General features: G+C 30.7%; 1 protein-coding gene across 6 annotated transcripts in view; it reads right to left on the reverse strand.

Moving 5' to 3' along the window:
- Window positions 1-21,715, reverse strand: part of LOC133334353 (sodium/potassium-transporting ATPase subunit alpha) — a 149,139-nt gene that overhangs the window by 42,495 nt on the left and 84,929 nt on the right. The window contains exon 1 of one of the 6 annotated variants that reach the window (XM_061542648.1): window positions 9,342-9,430. The exons of 4 other annotated variants lie outside the window; for them this stretch is intronic. Coding sequence is in view for 1 of the 2 variants with exons in the window: in XM_061542647.1 (XP_061398631.1) it covers window positions 3,184-3,195 (12 nt within the window). In the remaining variant the exon portion in view is untranslated. Of the gene's footprint in view, window positions 1-3,183; window positions 3,232-9,341; window positions 9,431-21,715 lie in introns of those variants that run through there. One more of the 6 variants, XM_061542647.1, reaches the window with a different exon arrangement.

The following is a 21,715-nucleotide window of genomic DNA, read 5'->3' on the forward strand; positions in this document are numbered from 1 at the left end:
CTATAATTTTGCATTTTGAGTTCTCAGGAAGTAAAAATCCTATCACAACAAATTAAAAAATTGTAACCCCCTTCGACCCCTTGGAACTTAATCCCCCTCTTAACTAATTTCTTTTCTATATTTTCCAAAGGTACAAATTCCAATTTCTCCCCCACCCCCTCCATAATTTTTTTTTTGTTTATTAATAAAGTGGCGTTTAACAGCTAACCACCAACAGCCATCAAACGTTTTTCGGATTCCAGGCAATAGAAAAAAAAATACAAATAAAAAACTGAAACCATGTGACTTGGTTTAAGCCGGTTTTGTTTTTTTTTCTTCAACGAACACAGTGTTTATTATGAATAATAAATTCATTGGCATTGTTGTTGTTGCTGGTTTGGTTTGAAGTGCAATCGACAGAAGTCGGAGGGGGGTTGGGGAGAAGGGGAGTAGCAGAAGAAGAAGTTGGGGTGTGGTGGTGATGACGACGGCGGAGATTACAGCACTTAACCAAACTCAAATACAAAACTCAGCTTGATCTCCTCCAAAACAACACAAGCTAGAGCTTGCTGCTGAAGGCAGCAACTCAGAGTAGACGTCGTCTCTATGAATATTTAATGATTTCCAATAAGAAAGAAAAAAATATTTTTTTCCTATGTATGAGACACTCCATGAGATTTGTTACTTGATTTTTTGTTTGTTTTTTATTTTTATTTTTTATCAACATGAAATTTTTATTGTGATTGATAGTTTAATTGCTACGTCGTAGCCTCCAGGCAGAAGGAGAAACAACTTCAAATCTTGGCAATTAATAAAAACAAATATTATTCAACAAAGGCGGGTAGAGTTGTATATATAGATTTAGATAATCATTGTTGTTATGTTATTACGGTTCCAGCTCCAATTTCAGTTTATTCTGGTTTGAGATACAAAAACTGGTTAAAACTTGTTGGCTAATCTCTTTCCAACGAGAGGTGTCTACGATCACCACCACCATCGGCTACTGCCATATTTTTTTATTTTTGTTTATGGTTTTGATAATGAATTTTGATTTTTGTTTATGGTTTTCAAAATCCCCCCGATGTTTTTTTTTTATTTGTTTTGTTTGTTAAAGTTGTTCTTCTCTTTCTGGGCTTTTTCTTTCGGAAAAAAGGCCGACACATAATTTCCAACAAATGGTTTTCTTTTTTTCTTTTTTTATCTGTTTGAGGGGGGGTTAAATTTTTTCAAGAAATTTCTGGACAAAATGGAAAAGAAAAACGAATGTAGGTGAAGGTTCTTTTGGTTGGTTGTGTTAAAGATAATTTTTGTTAAGGAAGGTCATCAATCGCTTTGGGGACGATAAGAAAATATTGTCTAAGTAAAGAATATAAAATAAAATTCTTTTCTTTTGATAAGCTGTAGGACAGCTCAGGTTGAGATTTCTAATAAATAGAAAAAATAAATTATTTTTTTTCAGCATAAATTTTTTTTTCAAAAATACTTTTTGAAATATTGAAATATATTTCATAGAAAAAAAATATATAAATATATATATAAAGTATTTTTCTCCATTGAAAAAAAAAAATTATTTTATCTTTAACAAACAAATTTTTTCATTAACAAAAAAATTTATTTTTAGAAAAATATTTTTTTCTCCTTTGAAAAGTAATTTTTTTGTTGAAAAAATAATTTTTTCCTTGAAAAAAATTCAAAATATTTTTTTTTTTTTTTTTTAAATTTAGAATATTATTTTCCTTAAAAAATATTAATTTCCTTAATAATTTTTTCTTGAAAAAATAATTTTTGTCCTTGAAATAAGATTTTTTTCTATAAAAAATTAATTTTTCTTTGAAAAAAAATATTTTTTCTTTAACAAAAAAATTTTCCAAATCATTTTTTTCGAAAAAAAATCAGAATATTTTTTTCCTTGAAAAAAAATCAGAAAATGTTTTTTCTTGAAAAACATTCAGACAATGTTTCCCTGAAAAAATTCAGAAAATTTTTCCTTAAAAATATCTGAAAATTTTTCCTTTAAAAAATCTGAAAATTTGTTTTCTTTAAAAAAATCAGAAATTTTTTTTTTCTTAAAAAATCTCAGAAATACAATTTCCAATAGAAAATATTTTTTCACATTTAAACTTTCTTTCAAAAAAATTCTCATATCGCCACACACATCCTCAATATGATGGGGTTTTTAAAACGTAGTCACATATATTTTTTAAATACAACAAAAAAACTGTCGTGGTCACACGTTTCAAATAAATTTATATTTGAAATCGACATAAATATAATTTATTATAAACCGCAAGGAAAATTGCAAGTGGTTAGAATATTTTTTTTTAAATCACGTTTCAACATCATCACTACAAAATATTACAATTAATTTAATTTTACAATAAAATAAAAATAATTATTGTCTTCCAAGAAATGTTCTGATACCTAAGAAAAAAAAAAATAATTAAACAGACCTGAAAAAAAATCCCCCGTTTTACAATTCAAAACCAAAGACAATGTCTGTTAAAAAAAGATAAACTTCAGCTCAGTTCAATGGAATTGAGAGATATCACGTGTAAAAAAACTGGATATTTTTTGTTGATATGAAATATTACACCAAGAACAACAATTAATTTTGAATATTCAAAAAAATTAAAAAAAAACTGGATATTTTTTGTTGATATAAAATATTACACCAAGAGCAAATAATTTTTGAGTTTAAAAAAGTTTGATTTTTTAATAATCATTTATACACCGAGAAAATTTGTGATATTTTATATAGAGGACAAAAATATAATAAAAAATTTCAATATTAAAAAAACTGCAAGAAATTATAACTTTACTTTAAAAAAATAATATTGCACATTTTTTACTATTTTATATTTAGTTTTTTAATTAAAGAAATATAATTTTTTTTTAAAAAGTATATTTTTTTATTAAAAAAAACCTTTTTTTTATAAAAAATATATATATTTTTATAAAAAATACAATTAATAAACATATATAATTTCAAAATTTTATTTAATTTTTTTTTTCAAATTTTTTTTATAATTTTTTTTTTTCAATTCATAGAACTATTTTTTTTTTATAAAAAATTTAAATAATAATAAAAAATTTTTAAATTATATAAATAAAAAATTTATAAAATACAATGTAAAATAATGTATAAAGAAATAAAAAAATAACAAATAATAATAATTGAAAAAAACATTTTAGTTTTTTACTAACCTGATCATTCATTTCGTTCGTTTAATTTATTTATAAAACTGTTTTTAGTTGCGAAAAAACTAATAATAATACTGGAATTTTTGTTTTCAAAATTGGGAGGAAAAAATAGAACATTTTTGTTTAATATGGCATATTATGTAATCGCAGTAAAGAAAATTATAAGGCACCAACAACATGAACAGTAGTAATTTTTGTACAACAAAAAAGAAGAAGAAGAAGAAAAGGATATTTTTTGTAGTTTTTTTCACAGAGTAGTTTGACACCCTTATGTTTTTACACACACACTTCGTCTCTAATACTCCATTCGTTAGAAATTGTATAACGAGTCTTTATTTGTCAAGAGAGAAAAAATTTTAAATGAGTTTTGCAAGGGAAAAAATTAATAATTTTTATTTTTAAGAATACTTTATTCTTTAACACCTCACAAATATATTCGAAATTGAAAAAATATATTTTTTATAGTACAAAAACTGTATAACAATTTTTATGTAAGAGAGAGACACTATTTGTGCTGAATTTTGGCAAGACAAAAATTAATAAGTTTTATTCTATATATCTTTCATACCTTTCAGATATGTTCGAAAAATTCAATTTTTTAATTTAGTTTTTTAATAAATATTAAAAAATTCTACAGTAATTCTTACTAACAATTCCTACCCTGCATAACTTGCCTTCCCTTTCCTTTTCAATTGTAGTAATGGAATGCTTATATCATTCAATGGGAGAACAAAAGAGAGAGGGAGACACAAATTTTATTTTGCAATATATCATTAAATGACTTCCTTTAAAATAAAGCATTTTTCTATTGAATATTACAATAAATACTTGAAAATATTTAAAACAATAAAAACAACAATAATAACATTTAAAATGTTCCTTTTCGACATAATTTTTTTAAATGAAAGTCTTGCCTTATGGTCGTTTTACTTTGTATTATAAAACAAAATGGTTCTCTCCCTTTCAAAAGTCATTAACTCTCCAATGATATTCCAATTGGAAGCAATGATAACATTCACCGTATGTATTAGATATTTTCTTTTCTCACTGTTGTAAATAACAATAACAACAAGCCCTACTCTCATTGAACAGCAATACTAACCAACAAAACTACCGTTTTGCAAGAGAGATTAAATTGTCCTAGTAATAGTGCTGGAATGTGTTATAACATTCAATGTAAAGAAGAGAGGGGGAGATAGACTTGCCTAGCGGCACTCTTGTTTTAACATGACTGCTTTTCTGAAACAGTGAAGGCATCACTTTGTATTGGAAAACGGTATAACAATACAACGAGAGAGAGAGATAGAGTATGAAATATACCAACTTAATTAGGCAATTACTATTCTGTTTAGTAGAATATTCCATTTATTTTTGTAGAGAGAACTTGAAAAATGTTTTATATTGGAGAAAATGAATATAAATTGTAATATACTACAAATTAATTTTACATAATAAATATTTATGAATTCAATGAGAAAGAAAGCCAGAGAAAGAGAGTTGCATAGTAGAGGTTTGTTGTAGAAAAAGAAATGTGTTACAAATGAAAAATACATCATCACACTCTACTCTATAAGGAGAGAGAGAGAGGGAAATAAATTTTGTTTCTTTAGAATGGAAGTTCTATTTAATAAAGGATTTTTTTATTATGGAGTATAGGATTAGAATAAGAATTTTTATTAGATTAGAATTAAAAAAATGGGCTAGAGGGACTAATTTGCTCCACAGTGGAAATTCATTTAAATTTGAAATACAGATATTTTGAGAACAGGGAAAGAGAGAGAGATAGAAAAGGAGAAATAGAGATATAAATTCAATGGAAATAACCGAGAGTGGAAAATTGTATTAACTGAGTAATCATAAGACATATGTGTTTTATGATTAAAGTCAATAAAATTAAATATGTTTTATATGTAGAAATAAATATTTCAATAAATATTTTTGTATAATTTTTTTATAATTGGTCATAGGCAATAGTATCCTAAATTAAATGAAAGGACGGATTTAAAAAAGAACTATGCTTTGCATTAAAATTAAAATTGAATTCATATATTGATATTGCAATTGGCATATTGAAAATGTATCTGATGGTCAGAAGATTTAACAAATATTAATTTAAAAAAAATTAATATTTATATTTTAAAATTGAGCCTATTTATGAAAATTAAAATTATTATTCAAATAACAACTCATTGAAAAAAATTGCAAACTAGTATTTCAGATTTTGAATTTAAATATTTGATAGAATTTAAATATTTGAGAATGAATATCTGAAGGAGCAAATAGTTAAACAAATATTAAGAAGCCTGACTATTTTGCAAAAACGAAATAAATATTAATTTATATTTAAAACTTTTAAAGTGAGCATACTTCTAAAATTTTAAATTATTATTCAATTAAAAACTTATTGAACAAATTTTTAACTTGTATTTCAGATTTTGAATTTAAATATTTTTAATAGAGAAAATATTCTGTTATTATTCCAGAGGTACAATTTTTGTTTCTATTTTTAAAGCCATTCGATGCTGAATATTTTTTTCTGAAAAATGGGATTTTATAAAAAAAAAAATCTAAAATATTTTAGATTTTTGAAAAAAAAAATCCAAACATTAAAGGCATTTTCCAAAGAACAGTCCGAAGCCGATCATTAAAGTATTAAAAACTCTTTGAAAAAATTTTATACTTGTATTTCAGATTTTGAATTTAAATATTTGATAGAAAAAAATATTCCGTTTTTGTTCTAAGATTCACAATTATTTTTAAAGCAATTCGATGCTGAATAAATTTTTTCTAAAAAATAGGATTTTATAAAAAAGCTTGAATCTAGAAAACAATTTTTTAATGTAATTCGATGTTGAGTAATTTCTTTATGCAAAATATGTTTGTACAAAAAATGTTGAATCCAGAAAAATTTTAGATTTTTGAAAAAAAAAAAATCAAAAATTAAAGGGATTTACCAACGAACTGACTGAAATACAATATTATTCCATAGAAAAGATATATATTTTGAAATTTTCCTTCGATTTCTTTTATCCAAAGGGATTTGGCCTATCTTGCTTTTCAATTGGGAATTTCCTAAAAATTCAATAATTTGTAGCATTAAACTTACAAATATCTTTCTGTAAAACCCTTACAGAATTTATATAATTTCGAAAAAAACATATTATATAAAATCTTTGAAATACAAACTCCATTCATGATTATGTAATAACCCACATTTTCACTTCCATGAAGTCTACTCTCTTCCTGGCTCTCTGCAGCTCCTTATTGGGAGGTAACTTTTCAAGAGAATTCAGCCAGAAAAGAAAATATGGAGAATGTGAAAAAGGATATTGCTTGAAAATTTTCTCTTAAAAGAAAAGTTATTTTCTTCCAAAAATGAAAAGAGGAAATGAAAAAAATTTATATTTTTGCTAAAAAATTACCGTATTGCAAAAAACCAGATTTATATATAACAAACTTTCTTATAACGATTACATTTTTTTATGAAAGAAAAATGTATATAAACCTCGATGAAAATTCTAACTGAACGAATTTTTATAGAACGATGATTTTTAACTAGTAACCAATACTACGGGTTATTTTATTGTGAAGTCAAATTTCACATCAGTGGCGAAAAAAATATTTTTTTTCATAATTATTACATTTACATTATTTTTATGTAATTAAAATGGAAATGTTCAACATTTTCCTAATGACAGATATTTACAGAAATTCCTTGGGTCCATAAAACATGACTAATAGATATTAGGGATTATTACCCTCCTGGAAGTCATAAAATTGTCAAGCACATTGTCTTCAAACTTGTGAGAGAGAAATTCCAATAGGGAAAAATGCAATAGTACTACTTTCCAACATCTATTAGTAAAGCTATTGGAATATTTGTCACTCTCTTCAGTTTTGCTCTTTATGATAATCCTTTCAAGGAGAGGTCTATTCTTCAAAGCGATTTTTTCCATAATAATTTTAATCATGTAATGATTCGCACTTCCTTAAAGAAATTTTAGAAAGGTTAAATTTTATGAATTTCTCTTCCTTCATTTGTTAAAAAAAAATTGCCTAAAAATCCTTTCGGTAAAATAAAAAATGATTTTTTAATTAAAATTCCACCACTTTGATTTTTCTCAAAAAAAAAAAAAAAAAAAAAAATCCGAAAGGAAAATCTGTTTCCTGAACAAGTTTTTCTTCATTCCAATTGATTTGTTTTAAGAATCCAATTGGAACCTTTAATTTTTCCCTTAAAATCAGTAGAGAAAAATCCAGTCAAGGGAAACAACAAAAGGGAAGTGTGTTCCCTTTTTACTGGAAATATGCCGTTTTTTTCTCTCCTCTCTGTATCTCTCTCTCTCTCTCTTAAGGATTTTTGTTTCCCTTACAAATGACGACTACTCATATCACATGTTTGGCGTGGAATGTCTCTTTCTGTGTCTCTTTCTCTCTGTATATTTCCTGTATGTTAGAAGCTTTTTGAGCGATAGGAAAACTTGAAGAAAATTTTATGAAAATTGCAAAACTAAAAGAGAATATGAGAAGAAAATATTATTATGAAATATTTTTGGTATTGAACAGAAAAACTATAATCAATGATTTATAGGGCACAAACAAGAAAAAATGGGACCAGATTGGGGAGAGGCAAACAGGGCGGTTGTATGTGTGAATATACATATATTTCTTTCTTGTTAATTTATTTTTCATCAATTCAGGGCCATAAGACAGACAGCCAGGCAGATGGATGAATGGCTGGTAGGCCACAAGGCAAGCAATGTTTTTTTTTTTTTAAACTACAGACGTCAGAAGCATCAGAATTTTCAAGTGTGTGTGCGTTTTTCAATTTTCCTCTTCTTCTTTCAATTTTCTTTTTTGTTTTTTTAATTAAAGAAATATCAAATGTAAATGCCAAATAATCAATGTGATGGGGTAAAATTGAAAAAAAAAAATTGGCGCAATTTAAAAAAATATATATTTTTAATAAAATAATAATAATTCAAAACACTTTTGAAACACTGGGCCTTAAACCAAACACTTCAATTTACAGCTGATTTCAAGTCTTTCACTTCCTTCACACCACCAAAGTAAAAAAAATGTCCATACACCACACACCAACGAAACAAAAAAAAAAAAATCGATTTTATTTTTGCAAGGACACCATTTGCCTTGAGAGAAGAAGAATACTCGCTGCTCTCTTTTTGTACACCACCGAATAAGAAACGAAAACTTAACGAAGCAAAAATATGATGAAAAAAGAATCTTAATACCGTTTCGTTTTTTGTCCTTACAAAGTACTTGAGTTTTTTTTACGATTTTTTTTTTTTTCAGTGTACTAATAATTTTTCCGTTCGTGTGTTATTTTTCTTTTTTGTTGTTGGGTTTTCTTTTCATTTTTGCATTTACAAAAAATTTTGCTTTCGTTTCTTTTCGCTTTTAGTTTTGTCTTTTTATTTTCTTCTTTTTTTCATTTTTTTGAGTATCTATGTATTCTTTTCATGTGTTCGTAGGAGAAGAAGGAGGATGCCTGTGCGGCGGCTGGGTAAATGTTAGAAGTGATTGGGTGTGTGTGTGTGGTAGTGCGAGTGTGTCTGTATGTGTTGGTTACCTTTCTGTAGCACTGGTGTTACACAATTTTTCTCGTTTTTATTTCGTTAGGGGTTAAAAACTACCCCCTTTTTTAGGCAGAATTTCTGTTAGGTAGGTAAAACGTTTTTTCGGGCGTTTTTTTTCAATCAAAAAAATTTCAACACTTTTTTGTATTATTTTTCTTAACAACTCTGTAAATTAAATTAAAACCATTTATTTAAAAATATTAAAAAAATAATCGAAAACTCTTTTGCTTTGTGGTATCCTTTTTTATGTGTTAACACGGTTGGGTTGTTGTATTTTTTTTTCAGAATTATTTTTTTTTCGTTTTGTTTCTTCTTCGTTTTTTTCGAAATGTTTTAAACAATTTTCATTTTTTTCTTTTCTTTTTTTAAAAACAAAAAACTATGTTTTTTTTCTTCTTCGTTATTTTTCAGTTTAGTTTTTTTTTTCTTTTTCTTATATATATGTAAGTATATATATAATTTTTTTCTTCTACTTGATTTTTTTACAAACAACCCGGAGACGTGTAAGACAAAATATAATATATTTTTTTCAGTATTTATTCTACTTATTCCAAGAAGACCGACCTCTTCAGTACGGTATCAGCGCTCGACTGATATTTTTCAACGAGTTGCGAGTGCTTAAGCTTTCATCACCGTCACATAAAATCGAGACAAGTCAGCCCCATAATACAGAAAAACACGCACACACATGTACACAGCTCTCTGAGCGCACACATAGATACACCACACAATGCTCACCACACAACTCAGCTGAGTTATAGGAAGAAACACCAACAAAAGAACAGCACAAAGAGGAAGTACACAAGCAGCAGCAAGTATTTTTTGGGGCTGATATGTGGAGGTAGTGGTAGTTAGCCAACCAACAAAATACTCACGCTTCCAATTGTGTGTATCAAAATGTTGTTGTTCGTTCTCTCCCATTCTCAAATATCTCTTAGATAATACCGATTTGTTGTTCCTAACTAGAAAACCTCCCAATAGGTGGATGGCTGGCTATTTGTTCACACAAGAGAATGAGAGAGAGAGAGGTACACATGTAAAATGTTTGCTCTATCCCCATTTGATTAAGGCTAACAAGTGTGGTCAACTTTTTAAACTTTAACAAAAACGTCTTTTGTTTTGAAGTATGTTCAAGTATGAAGTATAAAATGGCTGTATCTTGGGTAACAATTGTGATATTGAAGTGAAATAAATTGCAGTTTGAAGCTTGAATTGACAGCATGAAGTAATCTAATATTGAAAAAAATCACCAAAACAATCATAACAAATAATTTTGGTTGAATGTGTCGATAGAATAGATATGGGTACTTCCGCAGACACTTACACGACTTTCAGAAGCAAAATCGAACTTTAAATGTTAAATAAATCGAAAACAATTTATTTTTTTACAAATCTCTCTTAATACTTTGTTGTAGAACTTTAGGAGTGCTATCAGAGTGATATTGAGATCCTCCGGTTTTTAACTTTTGAGATAAAAGCAACAAAAGAGCGGTCACTCACGCGACTTCAAATATACATGACTTTAGACATCATTGATAATAATGGGAAAACTCTGCGAATTGTGTGGATATTTTGAACATTTAATATTCTTTACATGAATAAGAGATATCAAGCATTATTATTGCACTTTGGCATATCCTTTACTTGCGAAGGATTTCTCTCGGTCACTCACGCGGCGTAACTCACGCGACATTGTTGATTTTGCAGTTTTTATTTCTGCAGTGTCTGCATTTACAGTCGTTAAATTAGCATTTTTTGCTAAGAACAAGAAGAAAAATGACAATGCGGTCTTTCTTTGTATTTTTGCCTTTACTTTATGTATTTAAGAACAATTAAAGAAATAAATTCTTCGGCCTTGGTTTACCTTTTTCGGGAAATGCCCATATAGCATCTCTGGAGGACCATTGACATGGAAACGAACGAAAATACAGTCAAATACGGTTAAATCGAACTAGTAGGGACCAAGCAAATTAGTTCGTTATAAAAGAAGTTATTTATATCCAAGGTAAGGCAAAATATATGATTAGCAGGGAAAACATATTCAGTTAGTAATTGGTAGGTTTATTTGTCACTTTTTGTCCATCCTGAAGCTAATTAATTTTTCTTTGATGATTTCTTGTAAACGTTACCAGCGTTAGCATGACCATTAGGGTCGAACAAAATATGTAAATCTGGACTGATTTAAAGTAATTAAGTCATTTTTCTTTTCATTTGGAAGTCTGACATCGACGAAAATTAATCGCTTAATGTACTACAAAAAATGGCGATTCTGCCACAGCCACATATCGTGCTTAAGAGGAGATTGTAGTTTACATAATCTATGTACGCATACAGGGTGAGATAAAAAAACTCCAACAAAGTCAAACGCCATAATTTTTGCATTTTTTTTTTAATTTTATTGAATGAAATCAAAAAATGTCACAAAAAGTATCAAATTTAAGAATAAGTTTATATTTGTTCGAATTGGCACCTTTGGCACGAAGAATAAGTTTAGGTTTGTTCTAATTTGACACCTTTGGCACGAATTATGGCCTTCAAACGGCCAATTAAACCGTCACACGCTGCCCGAATGTTGCTCTGCGGTACTTTAGCCCATTGCGAAGCGCTTGCTGGAGGTGATCGACACTTTGGTATTTTTTAGTGCCAGACTTGCTTTCCAAATACTCCAGACACAATAGTCCAACGGATTGGTCACCAAAATGCTTTTGTACGCTTGTAAAAATTATGATGAGCTGTCACTAGAATAATTTTAACAGTTGTCGGACGAGTGGTTCAGATGTAGATATAGCTCCCATGTATATTCCGATTTTATGTAAATGGTGTACTAAAGTGTAAGTTTGGATGAAATCGTTACTATCTTCGAAAGTTATCGTGGACAACAGGCGGACAGAAAGACGAACGGACGTTTGTAAATCAACTCCAAATAGTCTGAAACGGATTTGGTTCAAAGAAGCATGGGGCTTAAAATCAATATTTCAGTGAGGCAAATTCTTGCCGCCATAAGGCTGAGGCTATAACTTGTTTAGACACTCTGTTATAGCTTTATCCTTCAACTGTAGGATTGTCTGGCAGGCGAATTTAAATTTGCGTTATTGATTCAGCAATAAAAATACACAGTCTCGTCATTCCTGCTAGCCGGGAGTCATCTGAGTAACAACAGTTTCTAGAGGGCATTTGTGCAAATCTTCCTCTATTCCATGAGCCTCTATCCTGTATCACTGGTTTCAAATGATGTGACTTTTCTTATTTCGGGCATTTGGTCTAACTCAAAATTGTGAATTGCTGTGGATCACATTGTATACTCCACTATATATTTTTTGCAACATTTATGGTATGTTCCAATACATTTTTAATAGTAAAGCTAGTAAAAAGGAGTACAGTTCGGTAACGAAAATCTAGTAAATATGTCAAAATATAACAGCCAATCAGAAGTTGGCATTCCTTTTTACCAATTTTACTCGGACAAATTTTTCGAGTAAAAAGTTGACAAAGAGAACGCCATTTTGTTTTGTGTTCTCTTAAATTTGGTTCAATGTTTTATCAGTTTTATGGGTTCAGGAACGATTTTCGAGTAAAAAGTTGCAGAACTTGTAAAATTAGTTGAATCTTTTAGGTTCTGGAACGGAGTAATAGTGTTCGGTATCGATCCATTCGACCATTGCTTTAAGTCTTAAAGCTGCCACAGCCGCTTCATATTTTATTTGGATAACAATTAGATCTATATAGTCTTCAAAGTCATAGTTGATATTGTCCATTGCTACCCATAAGACTTCAGAGGCATATTTTAATGTTGATCTAATAACGCTATTTTAGATTCAGGGTATCATCTTTGATGAAACCCCATTTAAAGCCTACGACAGAAAGCAAGTATCTGTGGGCCTTGTTGACCCGTTACTGTACAAGATCTTTCCATTTAAATTTCCTATTTAGAATGACTCCCAGTCATTTAACTTTATTTGATATGGCGGTTATTACTTTGTTTTGGGCATTTCATACTTTCCCATTTTTATCTTTTTGATGAAAGACATATCTCCGTCTTGTCCGGATTCACGTTAAGGCCCTTCAGCCTTGATCAGTTAAAGGCAATGTTTAACTCCGTTTCAGTCTTTGCGTGTGCCAAGTTAGGACTCTTTCCACTTAGATGTATTATAACATCGTCTGTATAATCGAGAGACTATTATAATTATAACATTACACATTACATTTAATATTTATTTTAAAATAGTATTTTTCTTTCATTTATCATAAACATCATAATTTTTCTTATATCAACTAGGGCTAAAAACGCTACTTTGACAACACAGCTAGTATACAAATATTCAAATTCAATTGCTACCAACCAATAAACCCCACAATGAAAAAAAGTGCACAACCAAATACAAAGCAAACGGCCCCAATGTTAACGTCATCAAGTGAGAATTAAAGAAGAAGCAACTGAGAGCGAGAGAGCGATTACAACTATTCCAGCAGAGTTAAGTAAATAACAGAGAAAAAGTACAAACAAAAATTCATTGGAGAGAGATACTTTCATATGCAAATTATTTGTTATGAAAAACACTACAAAATATACAATAAATTACAAAATAATATTACAAATTTAATAAATTGTAAAATTTAAAACAATTTTTATATTAAAAATGTCATTTAATTTAAGTTTTACATGACTTACAACATAAATTCTTAACGCCCCCACACACAGGAATGAATGGAAAAAAATGTGTCAAATTGTCTAACACACACGAACGAAGAGGGAGTGTGTAGCACGTTCTCATACTCTATCGTGTTCTTTCTCTCTCTCTCTCTCAACCCTCATCATATTGTACGACGTACAAATGGAATAATAGTTTAGAATAGAGAATAGTTTTTTATTTTCAGTTCAGAATTTCTGTGTGTTCTTGTAAAAGAAATGTCTGGAAATTTTAAATAGTAAAGCAACAACAACAATAGCAACACTAACGCTAGTAACAATTGTAGTTAATGGCAAATCTAGAGATTATAAAAAATAACACATATACTCTCTCGACATATATGTCCCCCCAGACCCTACCCCACTCGCGCTCTCTCACACACGAACCGACCAACAAATTAGCCTCTTCTTCATAATTTTTCCAAGAGAATTTTTTCTTGTTTTGTATTATTTGAAAATGTAAGGCACTGTGACAAGTGCCAGCCAGCTAGCCGAACACAACAAAACAAGCAATTGTGTGTGGCAGCAACAAAAACAACACATTAGCAAATTATTCTTCTTCTTGTTATTATTTAATTTTTTGTACTGCATTGTCGGTCCGACAGAGCAATACAAAATCCGAGCAAGAGTGAGAATTTGAAATAATGGCGCGCGCAAAATTTTATTTGCCTTGCCAGCGATTTTGTGAGCAAGGGTTCTCTTTGGCGGAAAACACGAGAGACAACATTGTGCATAAACAACACAACTAGAAGAAGAAGGACATATGCCAGAGAACACAGTTTAGGTGAAGAACAGTGGTTTACAGAGGACTGGCAGATCCACAGGCGTGGATTTTTTTTAGTGGACTACAGAGCCTCAGGCGCGCATTTTTTAAGGATTTTTTCCAATGTTCGTCAGAGCCACAGGCGTGGATTTTTAAAATAATATTTTTCAGAGGACCAGCAGGACTAGAAGCTTGCTTGGATTACAAAAACTGGCGGAGCCACAAGGATTGATTTTTATTAAAAAATGTATCTTCAGGGGACTGCAGAGCCCCAGGCGCGTTATTTTATGACAAAATTTTCAATGTTTAGCAGAGCCACGGGCGTGGATTTTTTAAATAATGCTTTTTTCAAGGTTCAAGAGATTTTTTAAAGAATATTTTTTTCAAAGTTCAGTAGAGCCGCAGGAGTCTATTTCTTAAAGAATATATATATATATATATATATATAATTTTTTAATTAAAAAAAATTTCATACATGGCGCCCAACGTAGGGGTGGATCACTCTCTCAGGTTTCAGTAGAAGTTAAAAGAAAAAAACTTATTTCAAACGCTAGTAAAGGTATATGAATTAAAATAATGTATGTTTCATAAACGGCAACTAACGTGTGGGATGGGTCTCTATTTCAAGTTTATGTAAAAGTTTTAAGCAATTTTTAAGCTACATTTATTAAAATTTTCCTTTTATATTTAATAAAAAAAAGTTGGCGCCTAATGTGTTAACACTACGAATATCCTACCGATTGTTTAATATAAATGTGTTTGATATTTAACAGTGTTGGTGCCCAATGTGTTGACCCATATGTTATCGATAGTTAAATATAAATTTGTAAATTTAAATATTAAAATATATATACATATATATATAAATTCACCCTGAGTTAAAAAAAGTTCTTTAGTAAAGTTTCTGTACAATTCTTCGCTACTAATTTCCTTTGATATTAAAAGAAGAAAATAGTTGGCGCCCAATGTGTTGACTACGAATGACTAGGTATTAAATTCCCTCGGAATAAAAAAAAATGTTCTTCCATAAATGGCGCCCAATGAGGGGATGGACCACTATTTCAAGTTTCTGTATAAATTATAAGAAAACACCTTGTTTCCCTCCGCTAAAAAGTCAATAATTTCATAAATATCATACAACAAAATGGCGTACATTATTGCGACTTATTAGATACTTTAAAATGGCGCCCAATGTAAAATTTCGATTTATTTCAAACTTAAATAATAGTTATGGAATCAGTGGGAAGATTGACGTCAAAATTTTTAGATTTACATTCGCACGAATTTATTGTTTTTAAAATTCCTAAAAATTTTTATGTGATTTTTCCTACAAATTTGAAAAATAAAATACAAATGGCGCCCAATTGCTGAGCTAACTATTTTTATAAAAATAAGGGTTGAACATGTCTGTGGAACATTAAACTGGATTTTGTCATTTATTTTTGGAAAATATTACCTTAGACTTGAATAAAAAATGGGCTCAACGGATGTAAATTTACTCAAGGATTTTACAAGTGGCGCCCAACGCTTTCACGCACTATCTAGAATATCTATATACAGTCGAAATCGCTTATTACGAAGGTCAAAGGACCGTCCGAATTGGTCGCTATAAACAATATGATGTTATAAACGATATCAAATGAAGGGAAAAGCTTTTCTCGGGACTGTGGATACCGTCATTATAACCGATGTCGTTATAAACGCTTCAGACGTTTTTCAGAAAAGTCGTCGATAATTTCCTCAAAAGATAATAACATACTATTTAAAGTTTTCAGAAGAGTTATCTATTGGAATATTATATCAATTTTATTTGGCTCCCAACGTGGTTTTTAAAAATTTCATTTGATGCATATTTCGAATGTATACTTTCAAAAATGGCGTCCAACATGATTTTCTTGTTTTTAGGATAAATTAGCAGAATTAATTAAAAAACCAGTGAGCGGAGCAGTATAGTCGGAAGGGGCCGACCATACGATACCCTACACAACTACCACGGAACTCAAATTTTTTGCTGATGTTTATTCCGAGCCTGGGCAATATTTCGTGATATTTCCCCCATCTTGCCCGATTAGAGGTAAACAGCACCTCAGTGACATATTTTCCGAATATTTCGAGTATTCAGTACAGCTATTGTCCAGATTCCCTTCACCGTGGGTTGTGTAGTGATGTTCGGCTTTCATTTGTGGTCTATAGATCGACTCGAAAATAACACAAAAAATTAAGTTTTCGATCCATTTCATTCCAAAATTATTATCTGATCATCACCGACAATTATAGGCGTTGTCCTTGACCATAACTGGAACCTCATGGAACATTTCAAAGCGATTAGCGCTTTATTTCCGCCCTCCAGTATGGTAATGGGTTACTAAATAATATATGTATACGGAGATTCCTGTAAATATTTGGGTGTAACTCCCGCATCCGAGCACATACTACAATATAATTGGTATTAATTTAAAGGTCAACCACTCCTCTTGGATATAAAATCAACTTCTCGGGTCTATGTCCTTCAGGGACATATATATACGCTATAGAATACAAATTTTGTCATTTTTCACACAAAAGTCCGATCTTTATCAAAACAGGCATGCTTATTCTTTGACCCGATCCCCTTCTCCATGCAAAATTTCACAATGTTCGGGCCATTATTGCGGTCTCTGGAGCGTCAAGAAAAACCGACAAAAATTTAGTATTTGGTCCATTTCATCCCCTAAATATTAACCGATCTTTCCCAAAAACAATAGGGGTCTTCATTGGCCAGAACTCATCTTACATGCAAAATTTCGTGAAGATTGGTCCATAACTGTGGCCTGTATCGTGTTTACAAATTATAATGGACAGGCGGGCGGACGGACGGACACACATGTCTAAATCGACTCAGCTAGTCGAGATATGACGATCGGTATACTTAAAGATGGGTCTAGGACCAATATTTCGCGGCGTTACAAACTTTTGGCGCTGCACAAAGCTATAATACCCTGACAACATAGTTGTGTAGGGTATAATTATATTTGATTTCCTTAGACTTGGACCAGCGACTGTAAACTTCCTCAGGGCTTATCCAATCCATAGAAGCCTTTCGAGTTCACCTAGCAATCATAGACTGGATAAGTCATATGCTATGGAATAAATGTATAGATAGTAGGCATAGCTATCAGGGACAAAGTAGAGCAAAAGTGTCTTAAGGAACTTAACCGGGAAGAAATTCGAACCAGTCTGTTATGTAAACGACATTTTAAAACTTAAGGGAAATAATCCCAAATTACATGGAAAAAGGCTCAAATGAAATATCAATTTTAACATCACCGACAGAGCAATTGCCGCCGTATACAAGTGGGAGTCACTTCAGACCGAAAACATAAATGGAATGACCACGTAAGGATCCCAGATGTTGAAAACGAAGTAGTGGTTCCCGATAACCGACAATCATTGACCTCCGTCGATTGGTATTTGAAGGACCTTTTCCTCACTGACGAAGTGAGGAAGGATAACTGTGACTTAGGATAACTGTGACTTATGTGCGGCTTACACCTCCACATGTGGGACTGGAAAAAACACTGACTAGAGCGACTGCTACCCAACTAAGGGCATAATTTGATCTCGTGACGAATTTGAACCTTCGGTTTGGTCAGGTATACATTAACTGAGGAAATCAGAAGTCTGTGGAATTTATTAGGAAAGCAGTTAATGGCATTGATCCAATCTGGTGACTACGGTGTGGTAATGGCCAGCACTTATGAGACTGAAAAACGCAGATTGCTTCTCAAATAAGAAACTCATTTGAACTGCATAATTTGTGTACATAGCAACATTTTAAACATCAAAGGCAGATCATTGGATAATGCCCAACATAAGGTCTTCCGACGCTTTGAGAGGAATATGAATTACACTAACTTGTCCAATAATTTCTTCTTGGAGTCAACCACAAGAAGACACTAGAAAGTATTCTTTAAAACATTCTCGCTTAGACCTCTGCTAGTCCCCGAAAAATATTATTTAAAAAATCCACGCTTATACATCTGGTAGTCCTTAAAAATATTCTTACTACAATCCACGCTTGGTCCAAGCCAAGTAAAGTATGTCCTTGTAAAGTATGTTTTTTAAACCCACGCTTGGACCTCTAAAAGTCCCTGGTTTAGTAGTCCTTGAACCAAATCCACGATTGCGGCTCTGCTAGTGTCTGAAAAAATATTGTTTAAATCATTATCTAATTTACCCCCAATTAGCCCTCATAACCACTGTCCAAGGATTAGATAACAAAGAAGAAAAACTGTATCATTTTCATTTTGGGCTGAGACAATACATAAAAATTTGATTTCCTTCGTTATGGGAATGCGTGACTAAGTTCAGGTCATATTGTGAGTTCGGCTTCTGCGCATTTTACACACAATTTTGTGTCAGGTTTATAGAGAGCGAGAGAGCCTTTTCATGTCGGTGTTTCTTTATCTATCGGCGAACAAGATGAATCCGATGAAAAGGATTAGGGGTGGGTTTTTGCTTCAAGGAATACATTTTTTCCATCGTCTTCTTCTTCTTTGGCCGTTCTTTTTCTTTCTTTTGGGGGTTTATGGCTTATGTAAAGGAATTTATTTGCTGTGGCCAGCAAAGAAAATAATCCGGTTTTAGACAACTACAAAAAAAAAATTGAAAACATAAAATGACCAAAAATCTCTAACAAAAAAAGGGTTCTCCTTTGGCAGGTATTCAATGGAAAAATTAAAGCATGTTCTTGCTGCTGCTGTTGTTGTTGTCGTCATGTTCTGTTTAAATCGTATTTCAATGCACATAAAAATAGTTTATCTGTAGATTGTTGTTATTATTGTTGTTGTAGTTTATAAACTCAAGTGTTTGTCGGCTATTTTGGCCAAAATGGTTAGAACCACAAAAATCGAAAGAAAGAAAAAAAAGAATGACGTCACACTGCGTCAATAATGATGTCAATCACAACAGCCCCCTTGAATCCAAAAACAAAAACAAGAAAATGTTCAATCAACCGACCAACCACTGCCACCATTCGTCACAACCATCATCAGTCAATACCACCACAACCACCCATCGACGTTGTCATTGCCGTCGTCGTAGTCGATGTTGATATGTGGTTGTAGTTCTTGTTGTTGTTGTGCACTTAGCTCCTCACTTGATTTGTTATAAAAATTAAATATAAATCAAATGATATCGGGCTGGCTGCCTTGCCTAGCCCAGCCCTGCCGGGTCTTGTATGGCATGACACGGCCTGGCCTCTTTTTCCTTGATAGATACAAACCCTTATTTTTTATGTCGATTTGTTAACTGATAACAACCAGAAAAGGCCATCTTAACAAAAATCGACGTAATGTAAAATAAAAACACGTAACGAAAATAATAAAGAATCAAAAATTCTAATCAGGATTTTGATGAGGTCGATACGAGCAATAGCGACTGATATTTTTTTTAAACTACAGAACTACAGGTGCGGATTTTTTTTAGGAATATTTTTCAAGGACTAACAGAGGTTTTAAATAATTTTTTCAAGGACTACCAGAGGTCTAAGCGTGGATTTTTAATATAATATTTTTCAAGGACTGACAGAGGTCTAAACGTGGATTTTTTAAATAATATTTTTCAAGGACTAAAAGACCAATAAGCTTGGATTTTTTAAGTAATATTTTTCAAGGACTAAAAGACCAATAAGCATGGATTTTTTAAGTAATATTTTTCAAGGACTAAAAGACCAATAAGCGTGGATTTTTTAAGTAATATTTTTCAAGGACTAAAAGACCAATAAGCGTGCATTTTTTAAATAACATTTTTCAAGGACTAAAAGACCAATAAGCGTGGATTTTTTTAATTATATTTTTCAAGGACTAAAAGACCAATAAGCGTGGATTTTTTAAATAATATTTTTTCAACGGCTAGCAGAGCTCTGAGCGTTGATTTTTTGAATAATATTTCCATATGACTAGCTGAGGTCTAAACGAGGATTTTTTAAAAAATATTTTTCAAGGACTAGCAGAGGTCTAAGCGTGGATTTTTTAAATAATATTTTCCTAGGACTAGCAGAGGTCTAATCGTGGATTTTTTAAAAAATATTTTTTCAACGGCTAGCAGAGCTCTAAGCGTTGATTTTTTGAATAATATTTCCCTATGACTAGCTGAGGTCTAAACGTGGATTTTTTAAAAAATATTTTTCAAGGACTAGCTGAGGTCTAAGCGTGGATTTTTTAAATAATATTTTTCAAGGACTGACAGAGGTCTAAGCGTGGATTTTTTAAACAATATTTTTCAAGGACTAAAAGACCAATAAGCGTGGATTTTTTAAATAATATTTTTTCAACGGCTAGCAGAGCTCTGAGCGTTGATTTTTTGAATAATATTTCCCTATGACTAGCTGAGGTCTTAACGTGGATTTTTTAAAAAATATTTTTCAAGGACTAGCTAAGGTCTAAGCGTGGATTTTTTAAATAATATTTTTCAAGGACTAGCAGAGGTCTAAGCGTGGATTTTTTTTAAATAATATTTTCCTAGGACTAGCAGAGGTCTAAGCGTGGATTTTTTAAATAATATTTTTCAAGGACTAGCAGAGGTCTTAGCGTAGATTTTTTTAAATAATGTTTTTCAAGGACTAGCAGAGGTCTAAGCGTGGATTTTTTTAAATAATATTTTCCTAGGACTAGCAGAGGTCTAAGCGGTGATTTTTTGAATAATATTTCCCTATGACTAGCTGAGGTCTAAACGTGGATTTTTTAAAAAATATTTTTCAAGGACTAGCTGAGGTCTAAGCGTGGATTTTTTAAATAATATTTTCCTAGGACTTGCAGAGGTCTAAGCGTGGATTTATTAAATAATATTTTTCAAGGACTAGCAGAGGTCTAAGCGTGGATTTATTAAATAATATTTTTCAAGGACTAGCAGAGGTCTTAGCGTGGATTTTTTAAAAAATATTTTTAAGGACTAAAAGAGGACTAAATTTTTAAATAATATTTTTCAAGGACCAGCAGAGGTCTAAGCGTGGATTTTTTAAATAATATTTTTCAAGGACTAGCAGTGGACTAAGCGTGGATTTTTTAATAATATTTTTCAAGGACTAGCAGTGGACTAAACGTGTATTTTTTAAATAATATTTTTCTAAGTGCAGATATTTTAAATAATATTTTTTCAAGGACTAGCGTGGTTTTTTTTTAATAATATTTTTGGAGGGCTTGAAGTCTCATAAGCCTGGTTTTTTAAAACAAATTTAATTGCATATTTTTGTACATGGGTTAACAAAAGCAAATGGAAATTTCCACGTAGCTGTGCTAATTTTGCAGAAGTTGAAACTTCAAATACTGTTCTATTTATAGGAGTAAAATTTATATTAATTTCATTGTTCTCTTATCTGTTTAGTATTTATAAATATTATGTATTTATATTCATGTATTGGTATTTATAAATATATTTCCCAAATAATAGACTATGCATATTTATTGCCATAAAACATAACGTTTTATAAATAAATAAAATATAGTAAAA

This window comes from Musca vetustissima, unplaced genomic scaffold, assembly GCF_032173495.1.
Source record: "Musca vetustissima isolate MV318-11 ecotype Yass unplaced genomic scaffold, APGP_CSIRO_Mvet_v1 utg2553, whole genome shotgun sequence".
Lineage (NCBI taxonomy): Eukaryota > Metazoa > Arthropoda > Insecta > Diptera > Muscidae > Musca > Musca vetustissima.